Below are 22,034 nucleotides of genomic sequence, written 5' to 3'. Positions count from 1 at the left end.
TCTGTGGTGCATGAAATGAGAGAAAAATAGCCATTGATTCAGAGATTGATTCAATTCTGTTGGGAAAATGTGAGGCACATTTCGATAGTCTATGTTTCTGTTACAGAGGTTACTTTTTTGAATTGCATACCAGAATTTGTTATGACAGTACAAATGCTGCTGAGGTTCCTAGTAATGTAGACACTTGCACATGCATTCAAGGCCCTTTCCTCTGTAACCATATGCTTACAGACATATACATCCTGGAATTTAAATTACAAGAAATGCACTCAGTCTTATTTCCTAGTTTAGGTCGGAATTCTTGAGTTTATAGTGAGAGCAAGTCCTAACTATTTTTACTAACATTCTTTCTAAGCCAAAAATCCTAAATATTGGGATTTGCATTGAGCAGAATGTAGCGTTTACCCCAAAGAGTTCGCTTTCTTGTGCAATTTGTAACACACACTTTAAGAGCAACTCCACTTTAAGTACGTCGTTTTGTGAATATAGGAACTAGAAATTGAAAATGTGCTTTAAAATATTGGAATTCATGGCAGCACAGTCAACATTTCAGTAGAATAGTATCAGAAACGCAAACAAGTGTCTAATGTGAACCCAAGTGAACACCTGTTCTATTGATTCAGCTAAGAAATAATACATTTCTTCATGGAACACCAGATACTCACTAAAAATGTTTTTTAAATCCCTTAAAAGTACAAATAAAGGGCCCCTTGTAATATAGTTGGTTAAAAAATATGCCCCATGAACACACATGAACAATGTTCACACAAAATAAATGTCACAAATACCACACATATTTAAAAACAAACGTGGGAAACCCAATATACCCTTGGAGGCTTGGTCAGACGCAGTATTATCTTGTAAAGTTGCCTACATGGGATTTTGTTTGAAAAGAAAAGTTCCTATTTTCAAGAAGTTCAAAGATGCAATATGAACAAATTTTTTGAGACCATATGTAAAAATCACAGATATTAGGCACTGAATGAACAGAAGATTAAATCAAAAAATTAAGTAAAAAACCGCAAACACTGGAATATCTTTAGAAAAATGTATTATCTTTATAGTTTTCAAGAATTAATAGGGTACATTCAACACTAAGGTTGAAAATAAATGCATACAGATGAAAAAGGTACAACTTAATTTATCCTCAATTTCATAAGTAAAATTCCTCTCCTAACAAAATCATAAAAATTACCAGTGTTTTCACTCAATACCCTAGTCACTTAATGTATATTAATACATCAGGAGTTGAATAATGCGGTCGATGTTTCGGTCTTCTGTCGTATGAATCCATAAGACCATCTTCAGGACAGTACAATCTGCATTTTTTTTAAAACCAATGACCCCTAGGGGAACACAATGTAGATAGTTACTCTTGTGTCATACCAACCATTTTTTCATACAATATTTACAGATAACCTGTGTAAAGTATCTAACAAAAGACACCAATCTCTCAATCGATTTATGTCTTGAACATAGATTACTCTATCTCTTAATTTTACAGAGACCATCAAAGTTTTGGAACTTATTCAAAAACATTTTGATTCGGAATGTACACTTGATAGTCAAAACAAATATTGCACTTATTTCAGACAATATGGTATGTGCACATACATCTGTACTTATTTCAGACAATATGGTGTGTGTACATACATCTGTACTATGTGTACAGATGTATGTGCACATACCATATTGTCTGAAATAAGTGCAATATTTGTTTTGTGAGGCTCGTAGCCTTCCGTAACCTCTACGGTTTTGATCCATGACCTGTCTTTCATCTCCATGTGAATGTATTTCAGAAGTGTGTTGATACTAACTTAGGAGAATTTAGTCACTGTTCTCTATTTAGCAATCATCTCCATGTATTAAATGTTAACAGCAGTCTCAACTCATTAGCAAGACAGCTTTCCCTTTTGGTAGACAGTGCTACCTCATTTCAGTTAATGTTTTCTGGTTTGAGGATTGGCTTGTCCTATCTGTGAATTGCATCCTCAGATTATCTTGTCATCTTCCCTTTCAAACTGGTACTTTTGCTATGTTAACAACCACATTTTCTTACTTGTCAAGCTGTTTGTCCCTGTTGTCAGGTAGCTTGTCCTCATTGTCAGATGATCTTCCTTTCCTAGCAGAACAGTTATCTAAACTGGCAGGCAGCTTTTACCTCATTGGAAGAACAATTTATTTTATTAGTGGGTAATCACTACTCATTATCCAATAACCTTCCCCTGTTGGCAGGCATTTTCATTCAAGTCAGTCCATCTTCCTCATATTGACCGACAGTTTTTTGTTTTTGGCAAGTAGGTTTCTAAAATTACAAGGTTGTCGTCCCCATTAGCAAGTTGAATTCACTAATTGGCAGGCTGTTTTTTCTGTTCGTAGACAAGCTTGTCTCATTGACGGACATTCTTTCATCCCTGGAAAGCATATTTTGCTCATTTTCACTTAGTCTTGCCTTATTGGCTGTTTCTTTTGCCTTGTTGACAGGTAGTCTTCCATTTTTACTGACTGACTGTGAGAATATATAGCCTTGTGACAAAGGAACAATAGATTTAGTCGCCTGATTTCCTTCTCCCAGTGCCTTGAGCATTGCAAACAGAATATTTATATTAAAATGTTCAGTCTTGTGACTGCTGCTTTACTATGAGGTTTCAACGGACAAAGAAGTGATAGTGATATAGGTGGTCCCCAGCTTGGGCACCACCCTACCTACGCCATAGTACACTTTAATATGCCAGTTATACTGGATGAGGAAGCCTCTCCCACATCTTGCGGCATGCTTCATCATGGGATCCTCATCCCAAACTGGTAAGATGAGACTACCAGGATGGACTGAACCTCAGTATGAGGGAGTTCTTTATAATATAACCACTGGATAAAGAAGGGCTCCAGATAGAATAAGGAAATACCATTCATAGTGGGTGTCTCCAGTAAACTTTAAAAAGTACACCAGGGTGGATAATACTTAGCCTAAATGACCAACTCATCTGTACTAAGCCAACGTGTTTCTGCCCATACTAGTGCCAAACAAGGGTCAGGGGAATTAGGATACAGGGGATCCCTAATTCTTAAAGATGCCTGGTACACAAACACACACACACACACTTGTGTAAGAAAGTAAATTGCCCATCTCCACGTAGGATATGAATAAGGATACGAATTCTTGGGTTTTAGCTCTTCGTGATCTAGTGGCAAATAGGTACCCCCTGAAGTCACACATTCATCAAGAGGTTTCCACCTGAAATGGCACTGAAATCTATTGCACCTCCTTAATCAGCCGTTATGGTATAGGGAAGTTTGACTACACTCAGCCATTCGGATTATACTGTCCTTTGCCCCCCCCCCCCCGATTTATGCTCATGGGACGTAATCACACCACACCCAATGTCTTCTTGGAGGAAATCACTTTTGGGCATCTTTCTCTTCCCTCTATGCTCCCACTTTCAACCTCTGCTTTGTTGCTGACGCTTTTATTCCTCCTCTTTCATTCTCATGGCATATTTCATCTGTTGATCTCGTCTGTCACTTTGAATTGTTTAACATACTTTAACTAAGCCCTTTCACACTTCCAAAATCGAACTACTCCTCTAACTTGCTCAAAAAGATTACTGCTCCTTTCTGTTCATTCCCCTATCGTCCTGTGTTCTTCTTCCAATCCAATCTATCTTTAACTCTGCAGTTCACCTTTACTACAAGCTCCATTTCGTGATTCAATGACACCGAAACTTACACTTCTATGATGGCTTCCTTTTCCTGACTCTCATAAATGTTGTCACCTCAATACTGTCTTCATCTGAGTTTGTGGGCTTGCTCCTACTTTTGACTATTCTCATGTATAATCTGCATCCTATTAGGCTTTGCCCAGCTTCCCAGCTCCTGCTCACCTCACTTTAGTCTAATGGTGCTTCCACCCATCCCCGCTCTTTCACCCATCTGGCTCCTCAGCTCTCGTTTACTTTCCCTCTTTATACACAGTACTCCCTCTTTTTGCACTTTCTATTCTCTAAATTGGAGTTCCTATGTATTGTCTCTTCCATCACCATTTACTGCTACCTTAGGCCTGCTCATATCAAGTCTAAGGATTGTATACCAATTAAAGTATGTTATCACTATGGTGAACTCTCCATGAGACGTCAGATCGACTTGGTTGCCTCCATCTGCTTCAACACCCTCAGAATGATCCAGAAATTCTTCAGATGGATCTTAACTATCACTGAATGTAGAACCATCATTCAAGCCCTCATCAACAGTCAACTTGAGCACAGGAGTGCCCGCTACGCCAGAACCACTACCCTCCTCCTCAATCACCTCCAAACACTCCAGGAGACTGGAGCAAGAATTATCCCGGACCTGCCCAGACAAACCCACATCACACCCCACCTCTGTAGACACTTCAAACTGCTCACACATGCCTACAAAGCTCTCTATAACATGGGACCAGAATACCTGAACAACTGTCTGACCCTCCATCTGCCCACCAGACACCTGCGGTCTGCTGCCCTGGCCCTCACCACTCTCCCCCACATCCATCGTACCCAAGCCGAAGGACACTCCTTCTCCCACCTTGCAGCCAAAGCCTGGAACGACCTCCCCGTCCACCTCCGAACATCTACTACCCTCGCTGACTTCAGGAGTAGAATCAATACCTGGCTGTTCGAGTAGCTCCACCTCAAGCAGGCGCCTGGATACCCCTTGGGTTGATTAGAACGCTCTACAAGTTCCGATTGATTAATTGATATGGTGTGAAACATTATATTAAATAATGCTATAGGATTAAATGATATCTTCATCAGTTGTGCTTTATGAGCATTCCTGTTGCACACTAACCATCTATTAGATGAGACATGATGCACACCTGAGGCATGCTTTTCCACTACCAACACCCATTACAGGTCACAAACCCCAACATCAAGCAGAGTACTGTCTGGCCCTCCCTATATATGCACAGTCACCAACCAGCATAGACTGGCCTATAGGTAAAGGAGCAAGGAGAAACAACACATAGAAAATGAAACCATAAAATTGACCATTTCTTAAATGTCAATAATTCAAGGGATTATCACGAGTGTTACAGAAGTATGATTTTAGGAGTAAAGTGGGAAATTTAGCAGGATTTATGGTATCAGAGCAGGCTAAAACTGAGGCAACCATAAGAATGAAGCTTCTATGCAATCATTTCATGGGGGTGTATTGTCAGTTTATTGACAGGATATAAGTGAGAAGTCCTGACAGCTTTGTCAAGCTACAAATAAGTGAAAATTCAAATAGAAGCGGAATTTTTACAGTGCAGACCCGACCTCTAGAACCCATGAGGATTTTGGAGAAAAAGAGTCACCACATTTAGTTAAAAGACAAAATACTTTGAGAATCCCCAGTGAAAGTCTATTGCCTGCACAAATTTTGCTTAGAACATGGATTCAACCCAGATTCTTCCCTGGCACCGGTGGGTGGGCCATGAGCTAATGGGAAGCAGAGACAGGACGCTGTCTCTTCTGATAAACATATAGATTACAGTAACCTATGATGTGAAGCCAGGGGACGATAACTGCTGGAGACGTCAATGTACAGCATGATCAAAATAAGCAAAGAAGGCACGGGTGTGCCAGAAAACAGGCTTGGATGTGGATCAGACACTGAAATGTAAGCATTTGTGGTTGGGTTGCGAAGGGTCAAGCTTTTGCCGACAAATATGATGAAATTGCAATTGTTGCCCCTATTACACAGTCTTCATCCAGTTAACAAAGTTTGATGAGTTTCTCAATTTCAAATCCAAGAGAAAATTTCTAACAAAAAGAATTTGATTTTGTTGACAATATTTCTTGCAAAAGCATTTTTGTGCAAGATCATTTCCACTGAAGGTGGATTTTTCTCTAGTGTGAATGAATAAAGAAAGGTTGTCTTGTTGCTTACAGATGAAACAATAAAAGGTTAATTTTTATTATCAGAATATATGGGTTTTGAATTGTTTATGGGAATTAGTGAGGGTACCCGATTGACTGTGAACTAAGGGGAAGTGTATTCCAGTCTTTCGCAGTAACAGCTGAGAAAGCACAATCCTCATACTTGCTCTCAGAAACCGAGGAACCTTCAGGAATGATGGTGATCAGGCACAGAGGATCCTTGAAGACTCATAACAGGGCTTCATATGCAAACTCACAGAGGTGGCAGAAGAGGCATAAAGAGCTTTACGGCCGAGCTATAGTTTCTTAAAATACATACATTTCAGATGGATGGAAATCATTGAGTGTCTTTGCAGACCAAAAATAAGATGTCCGCTGTCCTTAAGGCTGGTAAGTACCTCTTACCCTACAAGCATGATTTTCTTCTGCATTTTTTCCATCATTCTGGTTTTTAAATCAGGAAATTTCCCAGTGCCTTGTAGATTTAGGTCTTTATGTGGACAGCATTCGATTCATTTTCCATGGTATTCGGCTGCCTCAATCTTACCTGCATGGAGAGCTGATCAATTCCTGCTCAGCAGTAAAAATCTCACTTCTGTGTGTGATTAAGTAATAGACCACTAGCTTGATATCTTATGTTTAACTGAAAAAGGGTTTCATGATGACAGGTCTGATAACATAAACAATATAATTTCAGTGGATTATTCTGTGTTGTCTGCCCACTGCTGAGAGATGATAAACTGGGATGCGAACCGAGTAATTAACAGTGGCTGAGATTAATTCAAGCATTCCATCCTTCACAAAAAAGTATTTCTGTTAGTCTGACCCATGATGTGTGACACTTGGCAGAGCTGTGATACTGTCACATCAGTCTCATGCATCCTTCATCATTTGTTTCCTCCGGTACTCTTAATTTCTCATTATACAGCATTTTCCACCAGTCTACTCTGGTCCCCTCCATCGCTCCTAGATTCCACCTTGCATACATATTCTTCCGCGCAAACCACTCTCTGTATGCATATACACCTGTTCCTCGCCCTCCACAAAACACGTCTCTTGGTTCGCTTAGGTACAACCATACCTTGTTACCCTAAACTCGATATGCGTTTACTCTGGGTTCTTTGTACATTTGAGTTTTTGACACACAGAAACCGTTGAAGGTGGTGGACTTCACAAACACTCCCTCGACTGGGGAGTTTTAAAGATCTAAGTCTTGCTTTTGCAATCCACCCACTGGATTCGACTTCAAAGTCTGCTCTCTGGCAGTTCTTTGATAAACCGGCTGCTAGACATGGAAAGTTGGAGCTAAAATGTGACTATTTTCTCCATCTGCCGAGGGAGATTTGATGCGTAAATATTCTCTTCTTCAAGCGTTATCATGCATGTGATGTGAGACAAAGTCATTTGTAGTAGTAGTAGAAAAATGTTATTCGATTTTTCTTGAAAATCATAAAAGTATACATTTAATATACATTAAAATACATAACATAGGAATCTTTCACAGGGCTCGAACTCCATTGCAAGTCATAAAACAACTGATGAAACAGAAGACAGCAAAGTGTTGATAATAAGTCCAAAAAGGTCCCATCAATATAAAGACCAATAAAAGAGAAAACTTGTTTAACCCCTTCCATGCTGATGACGAACCCCAGCCGTCATGCACTATGGTGCTCGTGTGCTGATGACGGCTGGGGTTCGTCACAGCCCGCCCCTGTTCGTGTTGTTTACAGCACACCCGGGGAATCGCGGCCGCATGGAAAGGGTTGAAAAGAAGAATTGATGCAAGCGATCCCCTCCCATTGAAAACCCTAGATAAAAAGGAGTCAGATAAAAACAGATGGTAGGTGAATTTAACATCTGCAAAAAAAGATAGACCGGCCTAACTTGCATAAAATTCAAAGGCAGAAGGAGTGGATGAAAAAATGTAAAACACAGATGGTTAAACCCAGTGCATAACATGACAATATAGAGAGATTCAGGGCGAGAGACACTGTCACAAAGGCAAGGCGAAAGATATGAGACTTTACACCAGGATTCCTTGAGGAATAAAAGCTGGTAAAAAATATTAAACCTGAAATATGTCAAGAGCCTTCAGTGATGATTAGACAGCTCCAGTAACAAATCAGGTTTAATAAGCACCACAGCTTCCCATATTACAGCTGCCCTTTCATTAAATGCTTGTTTAAGCCATGGGATATCCCTTCTCGCTTTGCCTTCTGGGTTAGTGAAGAACTCAGGTCGGCCCAATTAGTTAAAATAGCACCAATGTAAGCCAGCCATGGAATGCTTAACATACAGATCCTCCTTTAGCCTAACTGACTACCAAAATGGGAGAGGGTGCAGAGCAATCAAATCAGCAATATACCCAGATTCCAGTTCCTGATGAAGCATCTCAGAAGGGTTGGACACCATCAGTCAATCCTGGGCTTTTAACCAGCAGCACTCTTCCTACCGTGGTTTTTCTGCCAATGCTATGCCTACAAAGATAAAAGAGAAACTACAAGTCCCAGAATGCAGCTTTCGTAGACTGAAAAGCTAGAACTAATCGAAGGAGTCACATATGACATGGAGGTACCTGGTAGCATACACAATATCGACAAATAAAAAGGACTACATGATCAACATGCCAAACAGCAAACGTGACAAAAACATGCAAATAATGGTTAGTCAAAAATCATTGATTGGCCTGCTCCTGCTTCTTTGTATCCAATGAAGCACTGTGAAACTCACAGTCGTGCATGTTGTCCTCTGGATCCACCCACAGACTGTGCAATCAGACACCTCTCTCCAACAGCCCGGGGTTCACTTCCCCCACTGATGCTTTCTCCACTCTGGACAGCAGGGCTGGAGGCATTCGGCTCTCCATATGAGCCAATACTCCGGTCTCCCATAAATGGAGGCCTGGTACATGAAGCAGATTTATATCCCTGCTCAGTGACTGTGGACCTAACCTCATGATCAGAAAGAAGCACCCGCCCTACAGTCACGCTGCTGGGCATGGCTTAGGACGCAGCACAGTGGACTACTAGAGCTGCAACTAGAGCTGCAGGACACTATCTGGAGTGATCAAGTGACCAGTTAGGTCATGAGGTCTTGAGAGTGGTGATCCTCAAGAGGGATGGGAAGCTCCTTGAAGGCATGCATTGCCTTGCGTGTAAGTCTATCACACTTCCACTCAGGTGAAGGTTGACCTCTGTGTCGACCAATGAGGGAGATTTATGGAGGTAGGGGCTTGCCTTGCAGTAACAATGGCGACCCTTTGGACATGTTGCATATATCATTGCAGTTTGTGTTGAAGTTCAAGGCATGGACGGAGCATCATTTCATAAGGACACAACTAGCCGCCCTGTGTGGCACTGGGCAGGACTGGTGGTGTCAGGCCAGCCCTGCCACAGAAGGGTTAAAATGTGTCCACAGTTGTTGGTAAACTCCAAAACACCCAACTTAACTCTGTGTCCACTGTATTAGAGCTCTCAGACTCTCTCTTTGACCCAGAGGCAGGCATTCCATACCCTGCAGGCGCCGTGGGTGCACACTCAGGAGTCAGATGTGCCTGCTCGCTCAGACCTGACTGAACAAGGCGATGTATTGAATTTTACTTTATTTGGATGCAAAAAAGTGGCTCCATTGCTATTATGTTGGTTTCAGCACTCGGCAGGAACTTCTGCTTTTTGCCTTTGGTGCATAATGATCTGCTCTCAGCGTCCTCCTTGGCTACTCAGAGGTTGTGGCTGGTAGTTCTATGGCCAGCCTAGCTGTATGGGACCAAATTTATGTTTCTGGGCCACTGCCAGCTGCCAAGGGGTTTTTCAGGACTTGCGACGCAGGGGCAACAACACCATGCCAACAATGAGGACCACAGTAGCTCATTAAAAAATATACCAAGCTGCCTGGTGCCGTCTGCAGTCATCCTCTGCTGTGTGTGATAACCGCGGTCTGGGGTGCCTTGCTGGAATTTAAAATAGCGACTGAAGGCAAGCACCATCAGATCCACGTGAGGGCTGCAGACAGTGCCCCATCCGGATATCGAACGAGGTGTTGTTCTCCTTCACCGGACCACGCGTCGCTGACCACATGGTCTGCACAGAAAGCCTGTAAAGACGCTTAGCAGTGGGCCGATTGATGCAAGTCCGCCCTGACTTTACTGTAAAGCAAAACATCTTGAAAACGCCAGTGTTCACCCCGCCCACCAGGCCTGCTGAAATCTGTGTCATGTGTGCAGCAGCTCTGCACAGCGCTCTAGTCACTATGCCAAAGTAAGCCAAAAGCGATCTGGCTGCTTTTGAGACATGTAGTCAGCCTTGTTGGATGCCTCGTATCGGGTGGTCCCTGGATTGCTGTTATGTGTGCCTAATACATTTTAGCGCTGTGATGCAAACACCAGTACTAATTTTACTTTGTCAGTGTTAAATTAGTAGTCTTCCCAACAAAAAAACGGACTGAGGGATCTTGAATTTGGTGGCCAGGATAATCTGTCACCGTTGCAACAGAAAACTTGTCCGCCAAATTCTAAATTAGCCTCAGAGGCCCACCTAAAGCAAATCCATACTGACTCTGATCCTCATGAGAAAAGTCCATCCCAAACCTTGGTCATCTCAAACATTTGCCCTGCGGCTTTTTCAGTTAGAGACTTTGAGATTTACACCCCCTTAATCTCACTGATGCCCCTCAGTGCATTCTTGTCAGTAGCAAAGGTTCCTTTTAAATTCAGACTTGCAGTTGTCACCACCCCTGTGGAAGAAAGTCCCTCCAGACCTTAATGTTTTGTCCAATTATTACCCTATATCTCAGCTGCTTAAACAAGCTAAACTACTGGAGAAACAGTCTTTCGTCAGACTTCTGTTTTTGTCGAGTCCTATAATCAGCTGCTTTCTCTCCAAGTTGTTTTTTGCCCAGGAGACATCACAGAGGTAGTGGCGATCTCAACATTACACGATCTGCAGTGGTACCCAGATGCCAGCCTTTCTGCAGCACTGATTTTATTGGACCTCTCAGTGGCCTTTGAAACAATTAATGATCAAATATTGTAAATGTAAATGTATGTAAATGTATAGGCATTTATATAGCGCACTACTTACCCGTAGGGTCCCAAGGCGCTTCGACCGCTGCGAAACCCTTCCTGGCTTCCCTGAGAGATGGTCCCTTAATGGGTATCTCCAGGGTGAGACCAGCCATCCCCGGCGGTCTGGTGGGGCCGTTAGTGAAGATGAGGCAAGCTAATGCCCAGAGTTGCCGAGTGTGATCGCTGATCAGAGTGGGCACCGAGGCGAGAGAATTATCGAGTCCGCTGACCCTGGTCCAGAAACCTGCCGCGCCGGGAATCGAACCCTGGTCTCGGGCCGTCCTCTGCTCTCGGGTCTGCCGCCTCTAACCAGTGAGCCACACTACTTTATATTATTAGGCTGTCTAAGAGATATCGGTGACGAAGGCCAAATCTAGTTCTAGTTTAAAGGAACATTTGAAGTCTCTGCTGGAGCTCACTGCTCCATAGTTCACACACTGTCTTGTAGGTTCCTGCAGGGGTCAATGTTGTCCTCTCTGCTCCTCAGCCTATACATGGCCTCCCCTGCCCAGCTGATCCAAACATAATCACTGGCATCCCTTCTTACCGTGAAGGAGTACATTATTTTTAAATCACTCAGCCTAGTCCATAAAGCTGATTACACTTCTAAATGATCTTTCCTGGAAAACTGTTTCATCTTTTTTTTTAGCTTAAATGTCATTTACAAATCGAGAAACCTTTCTCTTCTTTTTTTGGTCCTACCTTTTAAACAGTCTTTGCTGAGAGGCCACACGTTCTCTATTTCACCTGCCCAGCTTTGGAAAAAATTACCTGCACATCTTTGAAAAAAGCTGAATTTTATCAGGTTTAGGAATACCTCAAAACCTGGCTCTTCCCGAAAACATAATGAATTATGAAGAGACGTAGGGGCATACTTACATACATTTGTGAAAGGGAAACAACATAAATGCTCCATATCTACTAACAAATGTACATTTCTGCTGTTTCCTAGTGCTGGCGCACTGTGGGCTGCTTAGTGCCAACACAAGCACCCTTGCACCATGGTACAAGGGTGCCTGTGATAATGGCAGGATTGTTTCTGTGCAGGAAGGGACACCTTCCTGCACAAAACAATCCGTCAAGGGATTTTCCTCTACTGTCCTTGCTGCAGAAGGCACCACGCCAAAAATGAAGTAACAATCTATGTGTTAGAGTTTCCCACACAGTGATGCAACCCTGATACAACATCTTAGTAGATCTGCACCGAAGTCTTTAGGATTTCTTGTTGTCTCTGTTTCATACGTTTGTATATTGTTTTAGCTCGAGGATATCCTTAATTCTGGGTGACTGTCACACTCTTAATAAATACACTCATGCGAAAAAATTACAGAATCCTGATTGCTAAAAATATTTTTTGCTTCAACCAATAAGGAAAGCTGTTGATTCACTGTGATTTTTGCTATTTCCGTAGGAAATTGTAAAAGCAATATTGGCGTGTAATTGACCACAACATTGGGGTCCTCAGTAAATAAAGGAAAATGAACACTTTTACCCAGGCATTAAGCACAGAGCTTTACCCAAGAGAGGTACTGCAACGAGTGGTCAAAACAGGAAAAACTGTTATCTTCAATGTACATGGATCAAGAGGGAAGCAAGAAGAGATAAGCTTGAGATTAGAAAGAATAGCTGCAACATTGAATACATTAAAAGAGGCTGTAGAAGCCCTGGTAATCCCTGTGATATCAACGGGTGGGTTTTGGCCAGAGATGAGGAGGGAGTCGAAGAGATGGTTTTGAAAATATTTTCTGTACATTGATGAAAAAATCCAACAGTCAGCAGCAGAGTTTTACTGACGGTAGAATTACTGTCCGCATGACCATTGAAGATGGAGATGTTCTCTTTAATCGGGTTACCACCATTCTAGATGCGTGGACTAACAGTGACTGGCACTAGTTATCACAGACGTTTCTTGTATTTGCAGAACCTTTCTCTATAAATGCCTCTAGAGAGTAGATGGTCCGGCAGCAGCTCTGAAAGCTCTTATTGCACATTTTAGCTGCTCCTACATCTTCATTACACTAAGTGGCAGAGGATGTGCGTCTGGGAAATTTGAGACATTTTAAAGGGACAGAAGCATCATGTGCTGCTGTGGTCCTGATATTGAACGATTCAGCACAAAAATTGATGTCATCTTCTAGGATTAGATAATATCTTGCAAATAACTTGCCTCCTCTGAATCTCTGTCCCGGGCTGATATGTGTCTGAGATTATTAGCCCTGATGAGAAGATTTGTGAGTGAAGCCGTAAGGTTTTTTATTTACTCTTATTTATTTATTTAATGCGATTTTCTATAGCGCGAACATTACCCGAAGGTGTCAGAGCGCTTTATAAAAGAACCCGATGCGATACATAAGGATTTAGGATCAAATGAGTTACATAAAAGATACAAACATGAAAAAAATTGCAAATGTACCATTTGTAAAGTCACACAGGGAAGAGATATAAATAGAAATAGAAAAAATTGCGAATGTACAAGTTGTAAAGTCACTCAAGGAAGAGATACAAATGGATAAACTCTATAGGAATTCTATAGGAATGGTAGTTCTTACTCTCCTTTCAGACATTCACTTTGTCTTGGACTGGGTACCCAGATCCTGGCTTGGTAAGAGGGGTGTAAGAAATCGAACTGCCACTAGTCAAAAGGACTTACACAGTGCTTTTGAGATGCCCTATATTACTTATCAAATGAGTGAAATATATTAGGTTCTGATAATCTGCTTTTTTGTAGTGTGACAGACTCTCATTATGCCTTAAATTATCTGTTATACATTGCCACTTTTCAGCCCTATCCCTCAAAATATGTTGAATGCATTTAAATAGAAAATGAACCTGTGACTCACTTTTAAGTGTAAAATGCCTTTCACAGGAACTAAACATTTTTTTACCTCTGACTGAGATACTGCAGGAAGGAAATTTACCCTCTTTTCTCAAACATTCCGAGATGCTCTTATACAGTACTTAATTTGTAAAAGAATACATGCCGGGGCTCAAAGTTTTTCCTAAAAACCCTCCACTGACACAGCTGAATATCAGGGTTTCCAAATACCAAAGCTGACTAGTTTTGAGGCCACCTGATGACTCTTCCATCCACACTCTGACCCTTTGTCTCACTCTTCCATGTTGATTTTCATCCCTTCTTTTCTCCTTTAGCCAATGCTTGCCTATCTTTCTCTTCTTCTTCTTTTGCCCATTTCTGCCTTCCTCTCTCTTGTACTTGGTCAAAGTCTAATGATAGAAAATAAGCTCCAGTCCCCAAAAATGAGTGCCAGTGGGCCCCACCAGCAACTACCGGCTAAAATTCAGTACTGCTCTGATAACGAACTGAGTGAGACTACCAAAGAGCTTCAGCATTTTGTCAATGGTACTAAGCACTATATAAATACTAATACAGTATAATATAATATAATATAATATAATATAATATAATATAATATAATATAATATAATATAATATAATATAATATAATATAATATAACTAATATAATGTGAGGAGAGGTGAGGTTATATAATATAATATGATATGATATGATATAATATGATGTGATACAATATAATATAATATAATATAATATAATATAATATATTATATAATACATTATAATATAATATAATATGAACAACTAAGATTCTGAAAATTGATCAGTGAAGGTGGAAGTAGAAGTAATATTCAAGGAGAATTGTGGTTGACACAGCTGAGGAGCAAAAATGAGGCCTGCATAGATTTTTGAAAAATACCACTAAACATTGAACAGTCTCTCACTGGTCTCTCCATTTTAACACGTGGATAGAATTTCATAGCCCTTTTGGCATGCTTAAACTTTTGAAGATCTTTGAAAGATATATGCACAAGGGGAAACTTGCAAGTCAATCAGGGAAGCACTTCCAAGTTTATAGAAATCCATAAATAATTGATCAAACACATTGCAGATGTGGAACTTATATTCCAGTAACATCTGGAGTATTTCTGAGAAGTCTATTTCCTTGATATGTGGCACTGTTTCGATGTGAGAATATTCTTTTTTGCTGAAAGGAAATGACAAAATATCCTGCTTCTATACATAACAACAGAATATGTAGTCCACACAACCTCTTCAGTCTAGCATGCCCCTTAGGGTGTCCTACAAATCCTATAAGGTCTCCAGCTATACCTTGCATGGTTTCTATTGTTAACTGCAACACCTCCACTGGGAGGCAACTCGATTTAATTGTTTTGTATTTATTGCAGCTTGAGGCCGAAGCCGTTTTCCGTGCCATCACAATCGCAAGTCAAACTAACTGCCCGCTTTATGTGACCAAAGTGATGAGTAAAAGTGCCGTCGACATCATCTCCCAAGCCAGGAAAAAAGGTGGGGACTTTAGTTCAGATTTTAATGCCCTTAAAATCTCTGCACACACAGGCACTGATGCTTCAAGAAAAGTAACAACATTTACAGAATTTTGTATAGAATATTATCCCACCATGGGCTGTGTTATGAAAAGTGTCCATGGGTTCAATTGCCATGTGCACCCATTTTCTCTGCACCCAGTGCACCTTGGTATTACAGAAGAGACCACAAACACTTACGCTGTCTGTTCTTTCATGCAGATAGCCCTATCAATATCTTAAAGGGGTGTTCCCTCTTTTGCACGGGGACATGGCCACATGCTAATTAGTGAAACACTTTATGTCTGCGTCCATGCTGTATAATGGATGTGGCTGCAGATGCAAGAAAGCTGTCTGGAGGTGTCGCAAACAGGTGGCACAAAGTCAGTGCTACCCCTGAGGGCATCCTCTCAAAGGGGGCAATGGGGCTCCCATGAACTCCCCAGATATTTCCCTGGGGGCGGGGTAGTCATGCATTGCACCCACCTGCAGGGAGATTTTTGCCCCTCTTGAAAATGGAGGATGAGTGCTACATGTGCTGAGGAAGAATATTTGAAGCAGCTGGTCCATCTTTAACTAATGTGGTGCTCTTATGGCCCAGTCAAGTTTGTGACTGCCCTGGGGGCAGTGCATTATCAGTAATAGGCTGCACTGTCCCTGTGTGTGCCCAGCACTCCTAGTTACCCTTAGGTCCATCCTCAGTATACTACAACCTCTTTCAAAATATATGCAGAAAGCTCCACTGTGAGAAGCAAGCCAGACCAATGTAGACCATAAGAGCAGATCTGGCATTCACCGATCAAAACCTTTATTTCATTTTTTTATCCTATAATGTCTATATTTCAGTTTTGTATGGCAACTTCAAGGTCCCCTTCTGGCTCAGTGGGGGTACAGAAGAGTTCTTGCTTGCTAGTAGTGCAGAGAACATGACGAGCCGTACTGGATAAGCAAAACTGTTCTGCTCTTTGCTGGATGCGCCATCTCATGTGAGGGTAAAGCAGCAGCCATGCTTGGCTAACATTACTCACACTATTAATTAGTAGAACTACCTATGGAATTCTGGGTTCCACTGCCATATCTATGTTTAGGTTAAGGTCATTGGGAAAGACTGTATTTACCTCCCAGTCAGTCCCATAACTCAAAAGGCAGCTGCATGAGTATAAGCAGTAAAAGCCATCATCTGGCTGAGAGTAGCTTCCCCTCTCCATGAGCGCAGCATGCATGCTCTTCTTTCCCATGGCCAAAGCGACAATAGCACACACAATAGCACCTTAAGTTACTGGTGTGAAACAGCAACGCTAAATAAACACAGAGTATTGCCATTGGTGTCTGACACTTGGGTGTGCTGTATCTGCATTTGAAATATCATGACTCTACACCACTCAATTATATAACAAGAGGCTTTAAAAATGAAATTGGTTCTCCTTTCAGACATGCCTTTGTTTCACCTTCCTATGACTGTCCAAATTATATTTTCCCTGTAATGTTGTCCCGCACTGATTCTCAGTCTTCCAATTGGAGTTGGTGATCGCATCAGTGCATCCCCAAACGGGATCATACGGTGGAAGCCATGACAGCTGGATTGTAATGGTAACACAGTACCTTAAAAGACTACTTATAGCAAAGCAAAATGCTAAAATACTAATATTAATAATAGAATACTTGAGGAATAGTCCACTAAGTGGCCACAGAGGTTAGCCTGGCAAAGTTATTACATTAATCTTAGGCAAGTTTGACTCAGTTTGTTAGTCAGCGTTAACATTTTATCACGTTTCCTCCTATAGCGGTTTCTATGATTGGCAGTTTACACTTACATACACCGAAGCACTTTTGCTAATCTTCTACCTCTTCCCACAGGCAGTGTTGTATATGGAGAACCAATCACAGCCAGCCTGGGAACTGACGGGACACACTATTGGAGCAAGAACTGGGCCAAAGCAGCTGCATTTGTGACCTCCCCACCATTAAGTCCAGATGAAACGACTCCAGACTACATCAATTCTCTGTTGGCCAGGTGGGTAGATGTCTCCTAACTTCTGAGTTTGAACAGGAGCAGAAAGACATATCATTATGTTGATATAGTATCTGCTCATTGTGTTTTTATTCTTTAAAAAATGCAGATTAGTGAATCGGGGATATTTCATACAGGTTAATCAGTAGACAGGGTAAAATAAAAGCAAAATTGAAGAAATATGTAATTCCAGTAACAAAGAGCACTGAACAAATGAATACCAAAGATGTGACCTTCCCACTTCAGGATAGTTAAGAGGAGATGTGCTGAAACGAATGCGCTAAATGGGGTGTTTTTCAAATATATTACCAAAATGCCCTGAGATTATGCAGGCTCTTCTCAAGAGAAGCTCAGAAGAGATTTCTGGGCTTTAGCTCTTGCACAGTGTCCGGCAGCATTGTGGATCTATTAATGCAGATCTCCTGCGCCTCTATGAAGAAAGGTCTGTAGTCATATTTAGAATAGAGGGACTGCATTGCATGCTTCTTTGCAGAATTATACTTCCATGTTAACTGAGGCAAGTTCAGTTAATTATACAGTTTAATCATATGTACAACCATATAAGTTACCCACAATTATCTATAAGTTTTTGTCTGCTTCGTATAAACTTCATTTTTGGCTTGATAACATTGCAGGCACACCCGCACCATTGGATCCCAGTTTACAGTGGCGTAACTAGCCCATTTAAAATTCATAAAATGTTAAAACCAGCAAAGGAAAATTGTAGATAATGAAAGTGTAGTAATGAAGACCAGTAGACGAGAGGTAGTTTCAGTAGATTTGTTAAGTCTTGGTTACAGGTTGTGAATTTAATGTGAAGCACCAGGAACAGTCTGCCTGCTGCTCAGCCCATACTCCAACTGTCACACTTCAGTTCCCAGGCATCCAAACATTCCAACTATCATCCCCACACCAACATTCCACACAGCACATTCACACTGGGCTATGCAGCTAGGTAGAAAGTAACAAGATAATTACAATGCAGCTTACTACATATCCTCCCTCCTTCCACAACCCAAAAATGAAACCACAAATTAGAATAAGGTTCTAACAAGAAAAACCCAAGAAAGAGAAATATGCAACATTAAAGAAAATGCAAGTAGGAATGCAACCCGAAAACTGGAAGAAACAGTATAGATACAATGAAAAACCACCACGAGCAAGAAAGGAAAAGATAAAGAAGATGCACAAAAAAAATACAAGAGAAAATGAAGTTAAAGGAATCGAAAGAAGTACAAGACAAAGAAATGAATAGAAAAATATGCATAAGTAATACAGAAGCATAGTGGAGATGTGTAGAAAAATATACTATATATATATTCTCCTCTATAAATTTTATAAAGCATAGTAGAAATGGGTAAAGGGCACCTGAAAGAACGTCCCCAAAACACGGGTGAGTGGAAAAACCTGAAACAGCAGGGGGAAACCCCCACATCCAACCAACATCCTATGTATACAAGAGTTTAGGGGAAAATGAAAAGATTGTAGACTCCTACCCATACAGCCACTCACGAGCTAGGAGCCGAAAAGAACACGTGTGGCACAGGGTGACTACACACCGTTAAACAAATGTGCAACACAAGGTGACTCACACACAGCTTAACAAATAAATGTATACGTATAGCACAAGGTGACTTACACACCATACAACAAACGTGCGGTACTAGGTGACTTACACACCGTTTAACAAATACATTTATTCATGTAGCACAGGGTGACTTATACACAGTACGACAAAAGTGCAGCACAGGGTGACATACACTTTTGTAACAAATAAATGAATAAGGACAGCACAGGGACGTGATAAGTACACCTGGGACTAGTACCCATGAGAAGTAGTGGTAAGTCACTTACACCCACATATCCACATACCCACAAACATAAAACATAAAAAGAAAATATGGGCAAGAGCACACCCATAGAGCAACAATCTGCAATACAATTTGTGTACAATGTTGAAATGGGAGCAAGACTGTCATACAAACAACTAGCATCCTAATAACAAAAAAACACACCAACACTGTACTTGACTGAACACAACTGGACACAGAAGTGATACCACTCATTGCAACATTGCACAACAGTAGACACAGAAAAGTGCACAGGAAATATGCACTGAGGAACTTAGCACCAAAAACTTCAATGCTAACTTGAAAACAGTGTGTGAACTCCTGAAAAGCCAAGCACACAGAGGTAAAAAAAAAAAGAGAACATTAAGTTGAAAAACGCCTCAACCACACTGTTTGCATGTCAATCAATAAAACACACCAACACAGAAAATGCATTTATGAATGACCAGAACTGGAGCACAGCCAATGTGCAACAGTGTAGCAAAGATGAGTAACTACAACCAGAAAGCCCCAGAAAGCTTCGCAATAGAGTGAAGACAAGTTCTTCCCTACGCTTTGAATCTGCTGTAGAAGAGAATTCCCAAGACACTTGAACAAGATGATAACTAAGAAGCAAGTGAACATCACAAAAAAACCTCTCTGATGCCAGGAAACAGCATTGAGATCAAAATAATTAATTTGTTGGTTCAAAGTACGCAGAGGGTTTAGAACATTAAAAGTCAGTACTTGACATAGCCTAGCAAGCCTATGTTGCATGCGGGATGGGCGAACATGCTGAACTGAGCACGATGCACAAATACCAATTGCGCAGCCTCGAACTTGGCAGACGCCAGCAAAGCCAAAACAGATGGACATGAAAGTGTGAGGATAATCATGGCTTACCCTCAAATGCCTTGACCCACACCGTGGCTTAAGTCTTATTGTCGAAAACCGTAGAGCTGGTCTCAGCACACCGACAACCCCGGCAAAAACATCCTGGATAGTGGCAGCAAAAAAGAAGAACAGCCCTGGGACTTGCATGTTAGCTGTACGGCCAAGATGGCAGCACGTACAAGTGAAAAGTGCTGAGTGGCTTGAGGCGCTGTGTACTAAACATAAATGCACAGCACGCGTTCCAGGCAGTATAAAGTAGATGTCACTTGCAGTCTCGCGGACTACACACCTGCCCATGGCTCCACAGTCCTCGCTGCAGTTTTCAAACAGGTAACCGTTGTGGATAATTTGTGCTGGTGTAACCGTGATTTAAAAAAAAAATTGAATCACCAGCCAAGATGCAGACCAAAAAAACACGAACTCACGCAGTAATGCAACCCGCACACATATTTGATTCTTCTAGATCACATGTCAGTTAGCTGTTGGTGTGACCGTCTGGGGTTTACACTGTTAGTTGTGCTGACCAAGATGCTTAAAACTAATTTGTTCCTGATAACTCCATCCGGTGTGACCAAATCTGTTGGTTACTTCACAGTGAACGCTGTAATAACTTGGTTGGAAGGTCCATTTCCCGGTGTACATAATCAGGCTCCATTAATTAAACACGACTTTGCCAAACACATGCTGTACTGTTGAAAATAAAATTTCAACGAAGTAAACAGACACATAGAATACATTTAAATGTGTATGGATGATGAAGCACGTGGAAGGGCGAGATTTTGATCGATACCTTATCACTATTGATCTAAAACCCCGATCTGGTCGACTGAACCTTTGTTGCCTGTCATTGAGGGAAGAAAGTGCATCTCTTACCAAGTTAGTTCACCCAATAAAGGACTCCGCTCCAAAAGATCACAAACAACTTCTAGCTTTCAAAGGTTTATTATAAGGTTAAGATAAGTTGCAAATACAGGCATCTCAGAATGAGATTCACAAGATACACAGGCCCAACTACATACATGTGCTCTCTGAAAGCCCTCAGACGAGCAACGGAAACTACAAGCACTAGTTCTAAGAATAATAAAGCTATCAGCATTGACACGTACTGTGATCTCTCCGTCATTTAAGTTGGAGGAAAAACACAAGTTAGGCTGTCCCTACCCTGCTCTAGATGGTATCCCTACTTAACCAGGTCTCAACCTAACAAAAGGTGTAAGCAGTGAATGACCCCCAAGGGAAGTCACCCACTCTCAGTCTCTAGGTGAAAACCTATAGTTCTCCAGTCATGACCCCTCTCTGCCTACCCATCCACTCTCTAAAGGGTCCTCAGGCATCTGCTCTAACTCCACCCAGGGGTGCTGTCCCTAATACAAAAAACACTACAACATTTGGGACGCCCCTCGTGAGACGCCCCTCACGTGGTGTAGCTTCTGGCTTTTTCCATGATGAGGCCTCGTGCGTTAGAGTTGACCTTGCTTCTCAGACTCTTCTCCGGCCCGCTGATACCCCTTAAAACATTCCGGAACCCTCCTCCATGTCTGGGCCGTCTCCTGAACAAGCCTCTATTCATTCCTTTTATAATTGGATCCCCCCTTTCTCTTGCAGACAGACACCTGCAGCCAAGATCCCAATTCTCATAGACTTCCAAGAAAAGTTTGCAACATTTCCCGGCCCAGACCAGTACGTGTAAATCAATGTTTAAAGCATTTCAGGCCTACAGCATTTCTCATAATGATTATAACATTCAATTTCTTCATTAATTAATAGCATGTTAGTACTCTTATTCTATTATTCTGTAAACACATCTATAAATCATGGCCCATTAACGTTATTACTAAAACATTAGTGCAATCCATGTCGTGAAATGAACCACCTTGCCCATCCCTTCCATCTCTGGCCCTGAGGCCTACCACGTTCTACGTTTAACCGTATGCCATCTTACATTTTAGCAGCTACACGACATGGATTCAGGAATAA

The 22,034-nt window shown here is 41.5% G+C and overlaps 1 protein-coding gene across 2 annotated transcripts in view; it reads left to right on the top strand.

Moving 5' to 3' along the window:
• DPYSL3 (dihydropyrimidinase like 3) overlaps positions 1 to 22,034 on the top strand; it is a 332,011-nt gene that overhangs the window by 260,368 nt on the left and 49,609 nt on the right. For both annotated transcript variants that reach the window (XM_086931567.1, XM_086931568.1), the window contains exons 8-9: positions 15,186 to 15,306; positions 17,181 to 17,337. In XM_086931567.1, coding sequence (XP_086787693.1) covers positions 15,186 to 15,306; positions 17,181 to 17,337 — 278 coding nt within the window. The remainder of the gene's footprint in view (positions 1 to 15,185; positions 15,307 to 17,180; positions 17,338 to 22,034) is intronic.

The sequence above is a fragment of the Lissotriton vulgaris genome, chromosome 7 (genome assembly GCF_964263255.1).
Source record: "Lissotriton vulgaris chromosome 7, aLisVul1.2, whole genome shotgun sequence".
Taxonomy (NCBI): Eukaryota; Metazoa; Chordata; class Amphibia; order Caudata; family Salamandridae; genus Lissotriton; species Lissotriton vulgaris.
Note: the sequence above shows the minus strand (reverse complement) of the source record. Positions and strands in the feature narration are given on the sequence as shown.